At 37.0% G+C, this 1,954-nt stretch overlaps 1 protein-coding gene across 1 annotated transcript; it reads right to left on the reverse strand.

The window, feature by feature from the left end:
* Nucleotides 1–1,060: 1,060 nt before the first annotated feature.
* Nucleotides 1,061–1,546, reverse strand: LOC145952434 (uncharacterized). The gene has a single exon (XM_083064797.1). It carries the CDS (start codon nt 1,544–1,546, stop codon nt 1,061–1,063), a length of 486 nt encoding a protein of 161 aa, XP_082920923.1.
* Between the last annotated feature and the right edge of the window lie 408 nt (nt 1,547–1,954).

A 1,954-nucleotide genomic window follows, 5' to 3' on the forward strand; every position in this document is an offset into this window, starting at 1 on the left:
GCAACAGATAGACTTGGCAAGCCTCTAAAATCAATGCCCAATAAACATGCACAAAAGGATCATAAGGTCTTTTCAGGGTTGTAATGTGGTCAAGGACAAGGTGGGATAAAATTTAGGATAAGTAGCTATAAACCAGAGGAACTATAGGAGCAATGGGGAATAAGTATGAAATAAGCATAAGAGCAAACCCAAAAATTGCTAATACACCTCCAACACCAATTATTTTCCTTTTCCTCAAAACAACTAATTTTTTTTTTTTTTTGTTTTTTTTTTTTTGTTTTTTTTGTTTTTTTTGTTTTTTTGTTTTTTGTTTTTTGTTTTTTGTTTTTTTTTTTTTTTTTTGTCACACATCATGAAACACTAAGACATATACAACAGGAAGAATTAACTAGCCAAAATTTAATAACCAATGATACATCCCTTACTTATTCAAGAATTTATTCCCAAAACTATTCCAAAGCTCCAAAATTCCCTAAGGTTAAGGTGATCTTGGTTTTTCACTTAAGGCTTGTAATGAGCTTCAAATAAAGAAGGGTAAATAGGCTTAGCAGGGGTTATCAAAGGAGTTAATTCAAGGCAGGCTTATTTGGCTAGAGGCTTATAGGAACAAAAATGCCTTAATCATATCCAAACATGCATGTGAATCAAGAAGTATCAAATAGAGTCAAGACAAGGCAACTGTGCAAGCAATCAAGAGGCATATCACACAAGAAAGAATAGAGAATGGCTTAATTCCTCACACAGGGTATATCTATCACCTTCAATTCAACCTCTCAAACCTCATAATCAACTTTACAAGCAGAGAAAGACAGGGATTTCAATCCATGTAACATCAAGTAACTCATATCTTAGAGTGAAGCAAGTGCCTAAAAACTATCAAAACCCAGAAATCAAAGAGAAACATGCAAAATTTTACATAACAACCAAACATAAAACCCAAAATAACAAAAACATCTAACGAATAATCCCCCCCACACTTAAATCTCACATTGTCCTCAATGTTATGCAATGTAAATTATGACAAGTGAAATAAAAGGAGAGGATAAAGAAACTCCCTCATTTATGGAGGTTGGAATGGATCATGCAAGCTGAGTTCCTCAACAGTTTGCTCTTGGTATCCTTCACTTGTATGAAAAAATTTTAGTCTGTGGCCATTGACCTTAAATTTATTTTGTGATAATTCACTCTTGATCTCTACTGCTCCATGAGGGAACACATCAGTAACTACAAAAGGTCCTATCCATCTGGAACGAAGCTTTCCGGGCATGAGCTTGAGGCGAGAATTGTAAAGAAGAACTTTTTGTCCAACAGAGAATTCCTTTCTTGATATCATTTTGTCATGGATAATTTTGGTCTTCTCTTTGTACATTTTTGAGTTCTCATAAGCCTCTAAGCGAATCTCTTCAAGTTCTTGTAATTGCAACTTTCTTTCCATGCCAGCTTTGTCATAAGCTAAGTTGCATTGTTTTACTGCCCAATATGACTTATGCTCAATTTCCACTGGAAGGTGACATGCTTTACCAAAGACCAATCGAAAAGGTGACATCCCAATTGTAGACCCCTAAAATTGTCCGGGACGGAAATAAGACTCGAAGACTCTCGAAGATCAAAGGAAAGTCAGCTAGAAGGACTCCCAGAAGACCATAGGATGACTATCTGTAGGTTTAGAGGTCTTAGAGTAGCAAAAAATAAGAAAGTGGGAGGTTTAGAGCTCAATACGGCCTCCTTGGAGTTCAGTACGGCCGTACTGCATATTTTGTACTCAATACGGCCCGTACTGCAACCAATACGGCCCGTATTGAAACCAATACGGCCGTATTGGTTGTTTTACACTTCAATACGGGCTGTATTGAATCAATACGGCCGTATTGAAGTGTCGGCAAGTGTCGGCGCTTCAGTACGGCCGTACTGAATTCAATACGGGCCGTACTGAAGTGCAAAATTGCAATACGGA

This window comes from Cajanus cajan, chromosome 10 (assembly GCF_000230855.2).
Source record: "Cajanus cajan strain Asha chromosome 10, NIPB_CcT2T_4, whole genome shotgun sequence".
In the NCBI taxonomy this organism is placed as follows: domain Eukaryota; kingdom Viridiplantae; phylum Streptophyta; class Magnoliopsida; order Fabales; family Fabaceae; genus Cajanus; species Cajanus cajan.